Source organism: Protomyctophum bolini (genome assembly GCF_963924005.1).
Source record: "Protomyctophum bolini genome assembly, chromosome: 1".
Taxonomy (NCBI): Eukaryota; Metazoa; Chordata; class Actinopteri; order Myctophiformes; family Myctophidae; genus Protomyctophum; species Protomyctophum bolini.
This window is the reverse complement of record NC_137862.1, coordinates 14675886-14693063: the sequence shown is the minus strand read 5'-3', so window position 1 is coordinate 14693063 and position 17178 is coordinate 14675886. Positions and strand designations below refer to the sequence as shown.

Genomic DNA, 17178 nt, shown 5'->3' with positions numbered 1-17178 from the left:
CAATTTAAACCTTAAAGTGTTGTGATCTTGTAATCAGCTATTTTACACTATTTGTAGGGGCGGTAGAAAGAATCCTAAACAATCAGCACAATATGTAAAATCGTATCGAAATCATTCTAAACCTGTAATGTTCTAGCCAACCAGTTGAAGAAATGTATAAGCTTTAACCTTTGCTTGTATGAAATATCAAGAGACCATTTGTGCTTATCAACATGCATTATTTTGCTTGAACACAAGATTCAAATACTCTTGAATCTTTAAAATAACCAATAACTGGAAATATTATCCTCAAGCTCTACGAACACATTGCGCCTGCAGGTCGTGTTGTGAGCTTGTAGATATTTAGATACTTATTTTCGGTGCACGTCATGCCTCCAAATTATGTTTGATATCAGGCATGGCGACTGAGAACTTTAATGCATGAAAAACTCATGTGCATGAAAGAACTGAAGTTGAGGTGAAATGTGAACACTAGGGGGTGCCAGTTGCCTTTTCCTAGGACCCCAAAATGATGCCCCTGAACTACCTGAGTAGACTCAAAAGCTCCAGGCAAAAGATGATTGCAGATCAAAACAATGTAAATGAAGCTAAGACAGAAAAGATTACTCTAAGCAGCCCTGGCTGTATACGGGTTACCTATGTTCCAACATAGGACTGACCGAATTTAGGAAATAACTGAAATATACAAATTACATTTAATAATCTTATACTAAAAAAAGAGTAAAGTCACGAAGGGACACTTCATGTAGATTGAATTATTTTATATTTAATAAACGATTTTGCAAAAATGTATTGCGATTATCTCAAATCATTGTGGTTAGACGCTTATGTAATTGTGACAGGCCTATAATTACCCGATATGAAAACACTGAAGCAGTGAAGAAGGACCAAAAACAACACATTAAGTCAAAAACAAAAAGGAATAAATCTTTATTTGGGTCAGAATGAGTTCAAACAAGCACGTCAGTGCTCTGGAGAGTCGGCCCGGGACGGATTCCTGGGCCGGTTTGTGTGCATTAATGCCTAGCTAGCTACAAATCATCACCCATCTAATGTGTGCATTAAAGGCATGAAGGCCTTTAACCTACACCTTAGCCATCCAATGACTTGAACAGTTTCCTTTGGAATCACACAGCCTGGTCTGGACCCTTCGATCAAATGATTTAACAAACACGACAAAGACAAAACATCACATAAGGAGGTCCCGCTTTCCATTTTTTTTACTTTGTTAATTAGACTTTATTAACAACATGCAGATTTTATAATTACTCCATTAGCAAACAGAATCCCAACATTACGGGTGAGGGGAGCGATCGACCAATCATCGCGATCAATCGTTCGTGGTCGAATACGGAGGTTGCGGGTAAGTCGTTACGTTATGGGAGGTGACATTTTCACAGTATGAGGCAGGAACGTGGAACAGCGGAACAGCGGACATTTTTACTTCGAACCACTTGTTATATTTCATACTTCACCGTACAATGGCTTCTAGCAGCGAACAATAGGCGATCTAGATTGGATATTTATGAAAAATAAAAATGGCCTATGACATGCCCCAGATATGGACACAAGGTCAAAGTGGTTCACGATTTGCCTTTTGTTTTTATTTACTTCAAGGTGATATTGACACATTTCACAACCTTAGCATCCTGCCAACTTTCAATTTGAACACAAACTGAAATACGATTCTCCTTATTATATATATATATGTATATACACATTATCAAAATAAAGCTCTCCAACAAAATTTCTAATCAACAGGATGCGCACCTTGCTCTTGAAATGTGTTTTTTATTTTTTTTTGCTTAAATGTCAGTAACGGGTTGTTAAAAAAAAATAACAGAAAAACACAAACCTCAACATAAACAAGTGCATACAAAGCATTAGGCTCCAGACCTCCCGGTTTTCTTTTATATTACAATTAAATTCTATCGCCATGCCACGTCCCTTCTTCCTTCCAGGTTTAAAAAAATCTGTTCTGGTCGATGGCGTACGTCTTTCCAGCTGGAAGCTTCCGGAAGAATAAACTGTTGCCTCTGCTCATGTTGCCCTGGTGACGAGGAGAGAACAAAACAATTATATCATTGGTGTCTGGCAGAAACCTTACGTTTTTATTTTCTTCTCAATGTTTTTTGTGCAACAATGTCGCATAGAACATTGACAAACTAGATAGCAGAGCCCCCCCCCACACACACACACACACACACACACACATTTTATTACCCCTATGAGACCTGCAGGATTGCTAGCAAGAATGTAGCACGCTCACATTTTGAGGTAGCCCAAAAGGTACAGATACCATTTTGATTCTAGACAAACTCAGGTTTCCAATCGGACCAACCGGGGTGCATACTTAGTTTAGACTAGTCATTGGTTAGACATGGGTTAAGGTTAGGTTTAGGTGTGCTGGCCCGTGGGAGGTTAGGTTTAGGGTGAGGGTTTGAGATAGGTTGTAGTTGTAGGACTAATGACTGGTCTAACCAATTTCTAGTCTAAACCAAAAATGGTCTAAACTAAGTACTGCACCCGACCAACCGTGTCATGCTACCTCGTCGGGAAGGGGGTTAAATACCTAATGATTCGGGTGCAGTACTTAGTTTAGACAGTTTTTGGTTTAGACTAGTCATTAGCACCACATGGTGCACTGCATACGGCTTGGCCGAGCGCTCCAACGAACACAATTGGCCGTGTTCGCGGGTGGGGGAAGCTGAATGGGGAGGGCTCATCTTTGTCGCTGCATTGATGATCCCCACAAGTGGTTAGGGCGCCTGTTCAGGGGAGGGAAGAGGTGGGGGGGGATAGCGTGTACCTCCACATGCGTTACGCCCCCCTAGTGAGACCTTTCACTGTCGGGTGGAAAGAAGATGTTGGCTTGATGGCCCGGGTATCGGAGGAGACCTGAGGCTTTCTTCACCCTCCCAATGACTGATTGTGGGGGTTAGCAGAGATGGAGTACTTGTAGAGAGGCTAAGTATGCATCCCAATGATTCAAAATTAGAAAAACATTGAACGGCCATCACCATTTTCCAAAAGGTTCCTTGACCCTCACTATTATGTGCATGTATATGGGTTACATGGGTACAAGCCACCCCTGTACGGTCATGCCAAATGGGGCTAAAAAAAGGTCCACTCCACACAGTACTTGTGGTGTAGTTATCAGCTGCAGGGTGATGTGTAGTAGCATTTTGTACCTCCGTGTTTAAATGTCTCCAGCAGTCCACCCAGGTAGGATATACAGAGGCATAGGGGGGCAGACCTCCTGCCAGCCTGGAAGAGCAACACATTAGATCAATGCATGGCTCTATATATGCTAGGCCTGATACTTTCAGTAGCTGGAAACAAGCCCCCTTTTGCATAGCATTTGACTGTACTACCTGTACTGTTAATAATCCTGCCAGTAAAGTAATCAATCTATAAGCTCACAAAACGTTGCTGCTTATCCAGAATGACTTAGAATAAGGTAAACACATACATCAGAATGCAGAGACAGAGTAGTGTAGGACCTCAGTCAACTAGGATCACAGGTAAACACATACATCAGAATGCAGAGAGACAGTAGTGTAGGACCTCAGTCAACTAGGATCACAGGTAAACCAAAAACCTAGCATCAGTCCAAACAATATTATCAAAATAATCTGTACATTTAAACTATACAATACCAGTAATAATATGAGTCTAAATAACATGCTATCTAAATTACAATTTAACATTGTGGTCGAGACAAGTGTACGCAACTTCAATGAGTCCAACATTCATTAGGACAATATCAGTCACCAAAAGCAGAGACATATGTTTTCAATGAGTTTAAAGTTGAATGGGCTTTTACAGAAGGAGTCATTTGATTTTTCTGATCAAATGAATATCAAACATCAAAATATTATGAATGTTATAATGACCTCGGAGTCCGTTTTAAAGTGAAATGAAAGGTGCTTACCCGCAGTTGTTGACAGCCATTAGATTTGACACCAAAACGAAAGGATATGTGAGGATGCTGGCAAAAAACTGCAGAAGACAGAAGCAGAGGGAAGGTAGTGTTTGATTTAAACCAGTGTTAATATTTACAGCTAATTTGTATTTAGTTTAGCCATAGTCTTGAATAAAATAGACAGCAAATCCCTGGTTAACCCAGTCACATACATACATTAGTGTTGTACTAACTTACTCCTCTCACATGATACATACACAGTACAGACAGTATAGTGTTGTACTAACTTACTCCTCTCACATGATACATACACAGTACAGACAGTAGTGTTGTACTTACTCCTGTCACAGCCTGGGAGCAGTTCTTGATCTCTCCTGTGTGACTCATCTGTACAGAAACAAACGTCACAACTGTCATTTTTCACTCACTTTTACAATACAATGTTTAGTTGTACTCAATGTCACACTGACATGGACAATTCATTGATGTCCCCTGGCTGAAGGTGGGCTGGGGCGGATCACATTCATTTTAATTTCATTCAACCTTTAAAATTATTTCGGAAGACCCCCCCATATAATCGGTTACATACAGAGTCATCGATGGCGTAGGTGTTGACCAGGTGAGCCAGCAGGTTACAGATCCACAGAGACAAGACGTCACCCAGTAGACGAGGAATCAAACCACTGGAACAACAGAACATTATGACACATTAACACTGAAAAGAATAATAATGGTACTAAAAGATGTGACCACATCACCCCAGTTTATGATTTTAAAGTTCTTCTAATCGTTTTTTTAAGCCCGTCGCCCTCTTGACTTTTGGATATACTCCAGCCCTAATATCCTATGCATGGCTTTACGGTCTGCGGACATGCTGCTGCTGGCAGATTCAAATTTTCTGCACCTCTGTAATTTTCCTTCATTCATGAATCCAGGAACATTATCCATTCTCTTTTGCACTGCTTCAGGACATCTGACAGTAGCATATGCCTACCAACAGAACAGTTTCACACAATGGACCATCATTGACATGCACAAGTAGCCAGCTTTTGTAGCTTGGTAAACATTGCGAATGAGGGCAGCCAATGTATAGTATCTATTGTTGTCGGATGAGCAGATTTTTCTTGTTTGACTTGGCCATGGCCTGAGTTGCCCAACGGACGCTATGGTTCTGGCTTCTGGTCGTTCCTACGACTAACAAGAAGAGCAGGGGTGACCCAGGGGACCTAGGCTCTGGAACATATTGCCCCTCCAATTCTGCCCAGTAGACTGGGGCCTTTAGTCTTGCTTTTGTACTTGTACTTGAGTTCTCCGGTCTTAACTCTGCATATTTTGTTTTGCGTCAATGCATATCTTTTGTTGATGCTTATTTTGTATCAATGCCTTGAATTGCTTTGCTTTTAACCATGTTGAGCACTTTGGTCAGCTTTGGGCCGTTGAAAATGGATCAACATTCCCATACTCGATCATAAGAGACACACATGTGTACATCATTGCTGAAACATACGCAAAGAATCCCAGGATTCCTTCTTCTCTGTAGACTGTTAGGATGGAATCAAAGGCTCCGCTAAGGAAAAACACAAAACAAACTATTATTTCAAAGCCTTCATCACATCCCAGCAAAATGCGCAAAAATAGCCGATCTACGAGCGCACAATGTTTCACTGCACCGATCTGCCATCTTTGCTCATTTAATATTTTTTAGCCCCTCCTATATACAGCTATTAGTGTAGATTTTCATCTTACACAAACATTAAATTCCCATTGACAATGAATGGAGGATTTACGTCATATACGTGTCTGAGAAAATCAGCTATTTTCGTCCTACACAAACATTAAATTCCCATTGACAATGAATGGAGAATGTACGTCATGCGTGTCTGTGCAAAGCGACATGTTACGTTATAATGATGTATGATAAGAGCGCCCCTCACTTCACACGGGTGTGATTTTTCTTCCCTAAATGACAAACACAGTACAGTACACTGAATGTTATGAAGAGCGTGCACAATTATGTGTAAAAAAAATCACCTGTATTTGGTTTCTCTTCCTATAAACTGGACCATACACCTCAACGTAATCACTGTAGATAGAATACAACACAGTTAAACATAAAGGTTCCATTCACCTCAAACTGCAGGGACAGTTCCATAGGCAAAATGCAATGTATATTCATACTGTACCATGGAAGGGGTGTGTGACGATGGTGGCACAGGAACGAGCAATCATCTCTTTGGTCGTCTGTTTGCACATGAAGACAAAAAAGGGGGTCAGGGGGTCAAAGGACACACGATAAAGGACAAACATATTTTACCTATCATATTATAATGGCCGATTTACATTCCGGGCAATTGGGCATGACCTTTGGGCAAGTAGAACATGACCTGCTGAGACTTTAGTGTCAACCCCTGTAATGGTTCTGGAAATGCTTCCATATTTGATTGAAGCGATGAGTGAAAATTATTCCTGGATCCTCAACTGTTGTGACCGGGATGGGGGATTGAACCCACAACCTCCCAGTCTCCAGACACTAGAACCACAGGGCAGCTGAGCTGGTATCCCTGTGTTGGGCATTACATTATAGATAAATCTTCCAAATAAAAGAATATCCGATCATCATCTACAAGCTCAAAACGCTTGTAGATCGGCCATTTCTGAACTTAAGTGGTTAAAACTCAAACCTTGTAGGAGAGAAGAATCCGGACACGGCACTCCCCGTGGTAGTGTGGAACGTGTGTGGCGAATTACTAGGGCTGACCTCCAAACACGCTTTTGATGATCGACGCGTCGAAATAAATCAGTTTCGATCGTCGACACTTCGAAACCCAACGGGGGGGCGGGTGCGATGTGAGGCGAGCAGTGACTCACAATGAATTTGGCTTAAACAACGATATAGCAGAGAGAAACGCATGCTTGGATTGGTCTCATTTATTTTAAACGATAAGCAACAACTGTTGCTTTCGCCCAATTGTAGCAGCGTTCATGAAAGCAGTGACGCACAAATAATTAGGCTTACAATAAAACATCCGACCGCAACAAGTCAACATTAAATAAAACTGCCTGACACAGGCATTACCTCTCAAATAAATGTTTTTATAATCCAGACATTGTAAACGAAAGGCATTTTGCTTCTCTTCAGATTGAAACTGAAGATGTGAAAACACCAAAAATACACCACCCGATCGTAACATGAATGAACTCTTAAATCAATCAAACCCTCTAGGCTCTCTATGGAAAAAAAAAAAAAAAAAAAAAAAAAGTAACAGTTTGGCTACCATTCAAAACAACACACGCCGTCAAGTGCAAAAGAAGTAACTAACGGATTTTCTTTCTTCTCCTCTTGCCGTAACATTAACTGAAATAAAGCGTCATTTAATCGAGGCTTCATGACAGCAGCGAGACGAGTGCTTGCTGCGCGCACGCATGGCTCGCAATCATAGCTGCCTGGGAGAAATGCGAGGCCCTGTGCTTTAAAAATGAATTTGTTAATATCCAAAACTATACGAAAATGATCACATTTCTAGGACAAACCTGATTAGAAAAAATATTAATAGCATATGAAAGCCTTTTGAAATGTGTATAGGTTACTGAATTGCAGGTGATGCCAAATAAGTATATTTACTAGGCTACCTCATGCCAGTCAGTTGCGCAAATATATATAGGTCAGATCAATTATCCCATAGCCTATACCACACTAACTTTGTGATCAACCTTCTTAATGTGCATATTTTATTTGTAAAAAGGAACACTGTATTAAGACAAGGTGCAAAATGGAAATGTAATTAAATACCGGTAGTTTTGTGTGTGAGAGAGAGAGAGAGAGAGAGAGAGAGAGAGACGTAAAGCCGTTCCATTTCAAAGAATACAGACTTCTTTGCATATTTTAAAATGCAACCATGTCACTTTTGACTTCTTTTTCCTGTGGACCGCTGGACGGCATGACTAGCTGCTTGACTTCCTTGTTAACACGTGAGGACGGTGGAGGCTCTGCGAGGCGCGAGCATGGCTCGCGGACCAAAATGGGCCGTCTTGCGGACCAAAAGGGTCCGCTTTTTTTTTAATGAGTATTCGATTACAAATTTCAAAATCGATTCCCGTGCGTATCGATTGAACGTTGATTAATCGATTTTTGGGTCAGCCCTACAGTGCGCACACACAAGTACAGTGCGCACGCACACGTACCACACACACACAATTTATAGATGATGAAACGCGTTGTTTACCTCGTTGACCACATGGAGCAGGGATCCATCCTCTGGCTTCTGATCCCCCGTTACCTGAAATGAAAACATACAGCTTTTGGTCCTTGAAATGTGTTTGCTCAATATTTTATGTAGAGAGACTTATTATGCTACATGCCTGCCTGTCACTTGTGGAACAATAGAAAGCTCCTGTTGTAAAGGGTTTCTGTATTGTGTATTGTATATTTTAATGTATTGTACCTTTTTAAAGTTTTTGATTCATGGGTTTTTTATTATTGTTTGGACCCAATGTTTTATACATTTGTGTCAATAAAGTAACTAACTAACTAACTAAAGCAAAAGCACATGGAGTTGCCACACAATAAGGTACTTCGGAAAGGGAAAGCTATTACTAAGGATAGGATGCAAATGCTGTACAGTCAATGGCATGCCACCTTATGTACTTTATACACCCGCTATAGTGTCGCATTCCCACCCCCTTTCAGAACGACGAGTGGCCCAGGAAATGATTCTCCATTCATTTTCTCCAAAGGCTTTTCAAAAAGTATTTATTTAAAGACGGTTACGCCGTGGACAAAGCCAACTCGGATCGTGACAAATCATGACAACAAACACAATATTTTGTGCCGATTAAATAATGAGCAATAAAAAGAAAATAAAGGCAGGATACAACACTATTTGTTTTGTTTTTCTTCTTACTAATTATTTGATCGGCCCAAAACATAATTATTGTCATGATTTGTCACGATCCGAGTTGGCTTTGTCCGCGGCGCAACCGTCTTTAAATAAATACTTTTTGAAAAGCCTATGGAGAAAATGAATGGAGAATCATTTCCTGTGCCACTCGTCGTTCTGAAAGAGGGAGGGACTGCGACGCTCTATACAGCCAAATATTTATGCGTTGTAATTTTTGTGTCCTGGTGGATGCTTGGGGCAAAATTAATTTCCCGCAAAGACAAATAAAGAGTCTGTCTGTTTGTCTGTAATACACCTGCCTTAATTGTCTTTATTGTCAAGGTTCAAGATGGTCTTTGTTACATTGTGTGTACACTGTACAGGTCAGGTACCCAGGAGTAAAACATAATTTTGTTTCATTTTGTTTTTCTTCAGACATTGCAGCAGCATAAAAAAAAGAAAAAAAGAAAAAGTATGTTAAAAAAGTCACTAAGAAAATAATAAATATTTGCAAACCTAGTGGTTTACATGTCTGAGTAACTTGTAGAAGGGGTAAATGTTACCATATGGATATACTGGATCAAACAACCAGTAACAACATAACAGGCATGTTCTGCAACTGCATTCAAACATGAACAAGATGGTTTTACTTACATTAATTTCTCCGTCTTGGCATTTCTGTAAAATAACGTAGTATTAATCTTCATTAATAACATTAGAACATGTAAGAGAATGTACATGACAGTCAACCACTGTTTAAATCCCTACTGTGTCAAAGGATGCCCAAAGATGACACGCAAATTCTCAAAGAGTTCCTCATTTTTTACTAAGCTTCAGACCGCCAAAAACAAGCTGATTCGACTACTTCTTGGGACTGGTATGGGTGCCGGCCCACTACTCATAACATCATTTTGTTGAGATTGTAAATTGTTAACTCCCCCTCCTCACCTCCATCTTCAAACCTGTCCAGTGAGTGTGACCCTGACTAGTGCAGGACAGGGCTGAGCATGTTGTTTCTACAAATATTGGTTATTATTTGTAAATAGTATACCAATACATTATTTTGTGAAATAATAAATCGCTGATATTGAAAACCGTATGGATTTCATTATTTCTGTGATTTTATAATAATCGTATTATTTGATGTCCTTCCTCCCCTTGTATTTGACCTTTGTACCCTAAACAAAAACTGACAACACCAAAGGTTAAGTGGCCATGACCCAAAAAAACAATATCCCAGGCCTGGCTGCAACAAACTAAATAGTTTAGTGATTATTCCACAATTACTTTTTTAATTAGTCAAATAATAGGTTTTATTTGTATTTCTTTTGTAATTATTTTATCAAAGACTATTAACCAGGTTGTTTTCTACTTCAAAAATTGTGGAAATTAGCAGATACACAAGCTGCAACATCCTGTGAGCAGAGCTTGTAGATCTTTTAGGTCTGTATATCATGGCTGGTGAGAAGCTGAATTTAAACAGCCCTCCCCAGCTCAGCCAGTAACCAGATATCATTCCAGTTCAAACAGTCACATGCAAACTAACCTCGCTGTGTCCATATAATTTTAAATACCAATAGATTCAGAATGATGATGTACGACACACAGTTCATTACAGCACGGGAAAAAATTGCCCGCAACCCAAACATGGATCCTGACCCAATATCTGGGAGAAAGAGTGGTCTACAAGACAGGGAACAGAAGGCTAAAACCATGGCCAAATGGACCTTTGATTCCATTTCAAGGTCAAGGTAAACTATATTGTCCACTCAGCTGCGGCCCCACAAACTACCAGAAACCACACAGACCCCTTTTCCACCGGTTGGGAACCGGAGCCAGAGCTCCAAAATTGGAACGTTAATTATTTCTGTGCCGCTAGCAGTTAGCATAAATGTAGTTAACCTGTGCCTCCATCAGTGTTCACTTTAAGAGGAGTTGTTTCCACCCCCGGTCCCCCATACACACACTTTGCTATCATTGGCATTAGCGCACACGGTTTACCTCTCGCCAGAACGTTTACATGGATTCCGACTTATGTAGGTTTGAAAATCCTGCTTGTAACCGAGGTAAACGGACATCAGATTGCATAGCAATGTTAAAAGCTGCCATGGGGCTCAACCATTATATACATCGGGGTCCGACTCTGTATATATACGGAGTACGGACCTAGCAAATAACGTCATGCTAGCTAGGGGGGGAATACATGATAACCCACAGTAGTAGACTTTTCATTATTTATCACACATTTTCACTGTGATATCATGATAGGTGAATAGGTAAGACAATGATTTATTGTATTACAAATATTCAGAATTTATACATTTAAATATGCAAATTAAGCATTATATAGGAAAATATGCAAAAAATAATAATATGAAAAGGCTATTACTGTATATTAATTTACTTAAATTTATCCTATGAACAATTTAATCTAGGTATGGCTTTGCCCACTCAATTCATGAGTATGATAAGCCGAATAACAGTTCAAGTCCAAATTGTATTATGACCCCTCCACGGAAAGGCCTAGTTGTCCTGACCCCTTATCCATCATTTATACATTATGGATAATTAGTGTGGACTTAAACGGTTATTTGTTTATAGTACTCATTAACGTTCCAATTTTGGAGCTCTGGCTCATGGACTAAGAATTGGTTCTGAACTGAATCGGTTCCCAAGCGGTGGAAAAGGGGCCACAGTGCAATTAGAAATAGACGAGAAGGAACACAATAGACGAGAAGGAACATGATACATACACTGTGATATAATGTGGCGATACAGTACGTTAGTGTGAAACGCTGAGGAAGGTCACCGAAACGCGTCCATTTCTCTAGATAGACTGCTGCTGATGTGCTTGCTCAAATAACCCATTCTGACCTGAGATCAGATTCATACGAGGTTTTCACTGGACACACACTGGTCTGATTAACCCATTCTGACCTGAGATCAGATTCTAAAAATGTCAGTCGTTCTTCGATTTTTCAAAAATAGCAGACCTACAAGCTCGTAGCGCACCACTCGGTGGCGCGCTATGAGCTTGTAGATCTGTTATTTTTCAATAGCTAAAGCATAACATGATGCCGACACCAAAACGGGTTCCCGGTCAGAATGGGATAAACAAAGTTCATGGTTTCAACTCAAGAGAGTGCTCAAGACAGTGCGGATATTGCTTTCTCTGTATATCTTCAAGAATCTGCACTCAGCTATTGTAAGAGACTATTCGTCAAGACTCCCACCTCCCCTCCCCCCCCAGTTTCTGATGCGGTGAGAGAGTTGCCGTGATACGGTATGTACCTGCAGGACTCTGCTGTGGACGATTGTTCCGATGGTTCCAGCACACAGCCTGGGAGCCAGTCCATTAAACAGGCCTGCTTTACCGTCCACCTTGGCAATGTGTTTGGCTGAAACACAACACCACATACGAGTAGTCAGAGCTGGCCAAGACATCAATTGGCACTGTCCTCATGATTCAATTCAATTTCCATTCACCAGGTAACGATTCAATTCGACAATGTATCACACTTTTCTATATTACCCCAGAGCTCCTATTTTCAAGGAATCCCGGGAATGATTGTGTTAACTAGGCTGTGTAAAAAAGGAAAGGACACATTCTACGCTATAACCACAGACAGAGACTAGAAATGCACTCTGCCGACCTCTACGAACTTACGATCAGCCCCTCTATAAAGTCTATATACCTACCATTAAGCGTACCTTAGTTATGTCACCGTCAATAGCCAATAAAGGACCACCATTCTTACCGACATACATACATACATACATGTATACACCACCCACCCAACATTGAAACTAAAACTAAAACTGAAACTATAATTACGTCACCATGAACACTAACAGCCAAGCCTACCATGCATACCACTTTTGATCCAACAGACCACAGTACTTGCGCACTCTGCTTGCGCAAATAATAAAACTGGAGCCGGAAGTTCAACAAAATGCATTTAATACAATGAGAGACATTTTGTACACTATCCGAGTTAATAATAAAAACTGATCATTTTACAATGTAGATTGGAGTCTGTTTGGACTTTGATAGGACTGTCAGACATTGTGATAGGACAGTCTGGAGCACGCTGGGCAAGACCTATGCTGTAGAGTGCATTGCTGGAATTTGGCGGAAGTAGCGGGATTTTGGCGGAAGTAGCGGGATTTTGGCGGAAGTACCGCTCAAGGAAATTACGTTGACGCTTTACATTTTCCGTGAAGTGTTGTGATTTGTCGAAAAATATTGTATCTGGGGGAAATACCTCTGACGGATGTTCCGGCCCAACACTCTCTGCTTTAGGTTGTGACCAGGCTTTTCTCTTTGCAGATGAGTAAGGCTGGGACAGACAGAGTCTGGAGTGGACATTGTGATAGGACAGTCTGGACATGGTGACAACATTGTAATAGGACAGTCTAGAGTGGGCATTGTGACAGGACTGGGCCAGTCAGACTCACCATAGGCAAACAGTCCAGGTAGCTGGTACACCTGTCTGCCAAACATGTTCCTGCCCAGAGACGGAGGCAGAGGCTCATGTCCCACCTGCAGCAAACAAACACAACATATTACATCCTCTAAAACACAATATACATCTGCAGAAGAAGGGATACTGGAGCACTGGAGCAGCTTGGACAGTTCAACCCAATCTCTGCCAGGAACGTCTGGTTACGTTTTAAGCAGCAGATACTATCATACTACCTGTGCCAAGACGTAAAATTACGTTATTTAAAAATTTGGGTTTCCTGCACAATGTTATAGGCATAGCGCTGCACCATGCTTGAAATAAATCGTGCCAGGCTTAGCTGCAAAAAAAAGAAAAGAAAAAAACCCCTCCCCAGTGCCACCCCAGTGTCTGCCCAGTGCCACCCCAGTGTCTGCCCAGTGCCTCCCTAGTGTCCGCCAAGTGCCTCCCCAGTGTCTGCCCAGTGCCTCCCCAGTGCCACCCTAGCGTCTGCCCAATGCCTCCCTAGTGTCCGCCAAGTGCCTCCCCAGTGTGCCTCCCCAGTGCCTGCAGTGTCTCCCCAGTGCCTCCCCAGTGTCTGCCCAGTGTCCCCCAGTGCCTCCACATGCAGTGCCTCCCCAGTGTCTCTAAAAGCAATACAAGAGCAATACAAATTAATCTTAATTAATTAATCAAATAAATGTATCAAATTAATTAATTTTTTCGGCGCATGGCCTTTTTTTGCAACTGAATGGCATGAAAATGAAGAGTTTACATAGTACCTTCCCTAATGTATATCTGGTTTCAGTATTTATTTATGGTGTATTGTCTCTATTATAAAGGTTATTGTAGCAGTCAATTTATATTGGGGGTCAGGAGGGGGCGGGCGGGGGTCCTCGAGACATTGCCAAAGCATTTCCGGGGGTCCCCGGCCAAAAACGTTGAGAACCCCTGGCCTACCCTACCACACAGGTTTAGGCATCCTCGCGTCTAAAATAAGTTTGCCCTGGACAAACTTTTTTCTTTCTCCAGTGCTATTGCTGTGTCTCTGCTCTGCTTTCTCAAACAATAAAATGAGGAATGAGGTGAATGAATTGAACAATGTGGACCCTGTTGTAAACAAGTGTAATGCTTAATTGGGTCGTCCACTCACAGTTAACAGTCTTTGTATTGAGTTTGTGCTTGAAATGTACTGTAATTCTACAAACCGTTAATAAATATTTCAATCAATCAAAAAAAAAAGGTCAGGACGTGTGTGGTGTTTATACGTAGTCTCTGTGAATATGGGGGGGGGGGGGGGGGGGACTCAAACAAACCCCTCCAGAGTAGACACGCTGCGACACAGGACACAGAGAATAGATGTGTATTCTTCTGTCTGATACACTGTCTGTCGGCCTTTAGTAGCGGCTAGGCGGTGGCCTATAGGCAATATAATTTTAAATAAATGGTTGTCGGAGGGGAGACAGACACTATATATATATAAAGTAAAGTAACAAAAACATGTTCTCACTTTGGGGTCCCAGAGACAAATTCTCCTTGAAATAAGAAATCTTGTAAAATCACTATCTCTGCTATAGTGAATATACCGAGTGAGTAAATACCCATACGTAACTATTAACTAGACAGACAAGAGGTTTTATAACAATATGCATCAATGCCATTAAAAAAAACTATGTCATTCATTAATTTGAATGTCAACTGCCCATGACGTCAAACACCTGTCACAATGGTCGAAATTGATTGACTTGATTAATTACAACAAGCACACAACAACAACGGAAGTCTCACAAGTGATCAGAAATGATGCTGATGTGACACACACACACACACACACACACACACACACACACACGTACTGTACAGTATGTCTTCCAGGCAGCCACATTCATCTCTCTGACTCTCTGCACACACTTCTGGGTTGGCAACTTGGCAGTCTTTCTTGGCACTGCAGCTAGCATGTTAGCCTAGCTAAAGCTAACGCTCCAGGCTAGCTGCCACAGTACAACCAGCCAGCCAGTGCAGCCATCAGCTATGGGACCAGGCTAGCTTGTTGTGCCCGGGCTCGGCGCGTCTCTGCCCGTTGTGGCTCGGCTGTAGCGCCGGTAAGTGGGTGGGTGTGTGTGTGTGTCTTACCTGCACCAGGACTTTGATGTACATGAGCGGGTGAGAGAGCACGGTCAGGCCGGAGCCCAGCAGCACCTGACCACACGTGTCCGCCATTATGAGCAGTGTCTCTGTCACACTGACCTTACAACCAACACACTGACTGACACTATGCTGCTGCTATGGGCCCGGGTTGCCACTTCTCTTCTGACAGAGACAAATACAAGCAACCAGGTCTATGAAAAGAATCAAGTGTAGCTGTCCCAGCAATGAGTATTTTGTGATATTCTATTTTATTGCTCACCTTTCTGAAAATGTATATGTGAACATTATATGTGTGTTTATTTGGGTACATATGGTAAATGCATGGTGAGATAGTGCCATCTACTGTGCTCTGTATTTGTGGTCTGTTTGTCTGGTTCATGGGCAGGTTGAATTAGGCTATCATTTCAATCACCTGTTGGGTTTGGGCATGCAGGAGAAGAGCCCTCAGCCCTGTGATTGGAGTGAGGCAGCATCTTTTGCACCTGTGTGAGCTGAACTCAGAACAAGCTGAGTTTCAGTGGTGCAAGGATGCTCTTCTCACGTCTAAAAAGAGAGCGTCCTTAAATAAAGAATATAAGAGAAGATAAAGAATATAAGAGAAGATAACGTAGCTCTCCTAAAATAATCTGCAGAAGGCGCACACGGTATGTTACATGTTGGTGTTTTCTTTGTTTGTAAACAGTGTTGTACTTCTGTCGATCGTTTAATGTTTGTGTACATATCATTGTGTTTGTTTATATATAATTACGGACATCATGATTGACTGACAACAAGGACATTCATATTTCATGCTTCATTGTGTTTTAAAGGATATTGTTATGTTTTGTGTTGCAGTTTTTCAGTTGTCTTGGGGAAATAAACAACCTTGAGATTAGCTCTGGTCCATAGCCTTCTACTGCTTCGATTCTGCCCTGCAGTAAGGCTATGTTACTATCAGTATTAAATCTCAAATCGAAATCAGACCAGCCTCTCCTCTTTGCCTCATAGAGAATATTTTTCCTCCAGTGAAAAAAAATCACACCTGTGTGAACCGAGTGGTGCAACTCCCCTCTCTCCCCCCTCCTCTCTCTCTCTCTCTCTCTCTCTCTCTCTCTCTCTCTCTCTCTCTGCTCCGATTAGCTTTATTATGGATATCAATCCTGTTTCTGTGCTGCGTGGCAGCCTCTAAATCACCCCCACAGACCGTGGCAGTCAGAAGTTGCATTTGCGTCCAGCAGGTGGCAGCCATGTCACGTTCCAATTTCACGCATGCGCACACCACTCGTGCTCATACACCTATACATCACAAACAAACAAACAGGTTCACGGACATTTCTGGATGTAGGAGTGGTTGCACCACTCAAAAATCCCTTTCTGGCCAAAAAGTACACGTGTGGTGGGGGGCTCCGAGTGCGTCCACTAAGGAAAGTAGGCTTTCTATTGACACAACCCGTCTTTTTATTGGTGAGTAGGTCAAACGTTCGTGAGATTTCCACAAAAGTTTTTTGCCAGGCGTGTTTGAAAAGTGCCTGGACTACATTTACGAATGACTGTAAAGTAGGGATGCTCCGATCCGATCAGGTTCTTTGGAACCGATCCTGATTCCTGATCACCAATTGTTTTCTCATGATCGGCCTATACTGATCTTGTGCATAAGGGGCAAATTTGAATATTTCCAAAATTATTATGTCAAATTCAAAACCCACATCAAAACTGTTCCTGTGTGTGGGGAGGAAGGGGAGAATGTTTAGGCCTGTTACAAAGATGAAAAATTATATATATCTGATTGACATTTATACTACTTAAA

At 41.5% G+C, this 17178-nt stretch overlaps 1 protein-coding gene across 1 annotated transcript; it reads right to left on the bottom strand.

Moving 5' to 3' along the window:
* Positions 1 to 908: 908 nt before the first annotated feature.
* mtch2 (mitochondrial carrier homolog 2) lies at positions 909 to 15506 on the bottom strand. Its single transcript, XM_080764385.1, has 13 exons — positions 15378 to 15506; positions 13261 to 13345; positions 12094 to 12200; positions 9457 to 9480; positions 8149 to 8202; positions 6109 to 6166; positions 5957 to 6008; positions 5433 to 5492; positions 4515 to 4608; positions 4265 to 4312; positions 3935 to 4002; positions 3192 to 3267; positions 909 to 2050 (listed from the first exon to the last, which is right to left on the bottom strand). Exons 1-13 carry the CDS (start codon positions 15462 to 15464, stop codon positions 1964 to 1966), a joined length of 900 nt encoding a protein of 299 aa, XP_080620511.1. The 5' UTR covers positions 15465 to 15506; the 3' UTR covers positions 909 to 1963.
* Between the last annotated feature and the right edge of the window lie 1672 nt (positions 15507 to 17178).

Coding starts and splice junctions, on each gene's coding strand:
- mtch2 (XM_080764385.1), bottom strand. CDS start 15,464: ATGGCGGACACGTGTGGTCAGGTGCTGCTGGGCTCCGGCCTGACCGTG. Junction 12,201..13,260: donor ACCTGGACTGTTTGCCTATG/GTGAGTCTGACT, acceptor GTTGTGTTTCAG/CCAAACACATTGCCAAGGTG. Junction 4,609..5,432: donor GGAATCCTGGGATTCTTTGC/GTATGTTTCAGC, acceptor CTGTTGTTCCAG/TGGTTTGATTCCTCGTCTAC.